This window comes from Nanorana parkeri, unplaced genomic scaffold (assembly GCF_000935625.1).
Source record: "Nanorana parkeri isolate BGI_ZX_2015 unplaced genomic scaffold, ASM93562v1 scaffold392, whole genome shotgun sequence".
Classification (NCBI taxonomy): Eukaryota; Metazoa; Chordata; class Amphibia; order Anura; family Dicroglossidae; genus Nanorana; species Nanorana parkeri.
In genome coordinates, this window is record NW_017306660.1 from 677,539 (window position 1) to 679,143 (window position 1,605).

The window sequence follows — 1,605 nt, forward strand, 5'->3', positions numbered from 1 at the left end:
TTGGGGGAGATCAGAAGCACTGAGATGTAAAATAAGATATGGAATGCATGTAGACAGGAAGTGGCTGAAGCAGGCTGCAGGAGATCAGCAGCACTGTGATGCAAAAAAAGGATATGGAGTGCATGTAGACAGGAAGTGGCTGAAGCAGGCTGCAGGAGATCAACAGCACTGAGATGCAACACGGGATGGAAAAAGATAAACAGTATTTTATGGGACAGGTTTTAAAAAAACTAAACACCAACCAGATGGGATTCACATCTACTTTCCGCTGCCTATTTTTCACCCAGGATTCACACATTTTTCTAATTGGATTCCATTAGGAACTGGTATGAATCCTGGGTGAAAGCCATGTGAATCCTGTGTGAAAGCCATGTATGAATATGCCCCCAGGCAACTTCTGCTATGCACCTGCAGTCCTTTAACGCCCCCCAAGGATCCACAGCCTGCCCATGGTTCCCCCGTCTGCATCAAATATATCCAAAAACATTAAAAATGGAAGCCGGCATGGCGGGTTTGGTGGGTATCGGTTTAAAAACCACGTGCCTGTAGATTCTCTGTCCGGAGTCTTTACACAAGTGCTGGATCTCCACTGTGGGGACGGCCGCGCTTTTACTCCACAGCGCGAGGGCTGCGAAGGGGTCTGGGGGAAGGGTCCCGTGACTGTGGTGGTACAGCATCTGTTGTCCATGGTACTGAAGAGGGCAGCAGCTACAAACGTTGACCCGTCCGGCCAGGGGCGTTAGCGAAGGCACTTTGCCGGCTTCCTTATCGGGGCCGGAAGGGCCGGACGTCTCCTGGGCCGCTGTGTTTTTTAATTTTTTGTTTTCGAAGCTGGAAAGTGACGTCCCGGTGACAGACGTTCTATCTTTGTATAAGATATCTAGTTTGGAGGGGCAAGGCATCTCCAGGAGGCTGGTGGAAGGTCTCGGCTCTTCCCAAAAAGAAGGGGGCAGCTGTCTCTTCCTCATCGGCACTTGGTCCGGTCTACCGCCCTCCGCACTATTCTCCCGCAGGCACGCGCCCCCGACGGCGTTTTCGTCCATGACTTTCTCGCTCAGTCCTTTGCTGCGGGCGGCCAAATTGATCCTCTCCACCAACCCTTTCCTCAGCTCGACGCTCTTGCCCGAGTGGCATCGGGGCAGCCTGGAGTACTTTTGAGAAAACCTCTTCAGCTGCTTCTGCAGGTACTTCCTGTGGTCCACCGACCTGCGGCAAGGCGCCGACTTATCCAAAGCGGCCTTGATGTCACACGACGCCAGGTTGACGAAATTCAACAAAGTCTTCACTTCGTTATCGGACGCCATGGCTTGATCCTAGACCAGATTTCCATGAAAGTCCGAAGGAGGCGGTTCCTCGATACAATGAGACCTAATGGACCAAACAAAAAAAGAAAAAACATTTTCAAGAGTTCAGCTACCGAGGTTAGACGTAGACACACAAAGCTCGGGACGGAACCCCAAAAAATGTCCATCTTCTGAAGCTGTAATATGTCTATGATGAAGAAACCCCAAGAGTTGTCCCCCCCCCCCAAAAAAAAACCATACACACGAAATTCACGACTTACTTCACACCCGTCCCGAATGTCTCCGCTGTTTGCCGTAGAGT

The 1,605-nt window shown here is 51.0% G+C and overlaps 1 protein-coding gene across 1 annotated transcript; it reads right to left on the reverse strand.

The window, feature by feature from the left end:
• Positions 1 to 467: 467 nt before the first annotated feature.
• Positions 468 to 1,351, reverse strand: FAM181A (family with sequence similarity 181 member A). The gene has a single exon (XM_018559404.1). It carries the CDS (start codon positions 1,302 to 1,304, stop codon positions 468 to 470), a length of 837 nt encoding a protein of 278 aa, XP_018414906.1. The 5' UTR covers positions 1,305 to 1,351.
• Between the last annotated feature and the right edge of the window lie 254 nt (positions 1,352 to 1,605).

Bases quoted from the DNA above. Each gene is read 5' to 3' on its own strand.
- FAM181A (XM_018559404.1), bottom strand. From the start codon at position 1,304: ATGGCGTCCGATAACGAAGTGAAGACTTTGTTGAATTTCGTCAACCTG.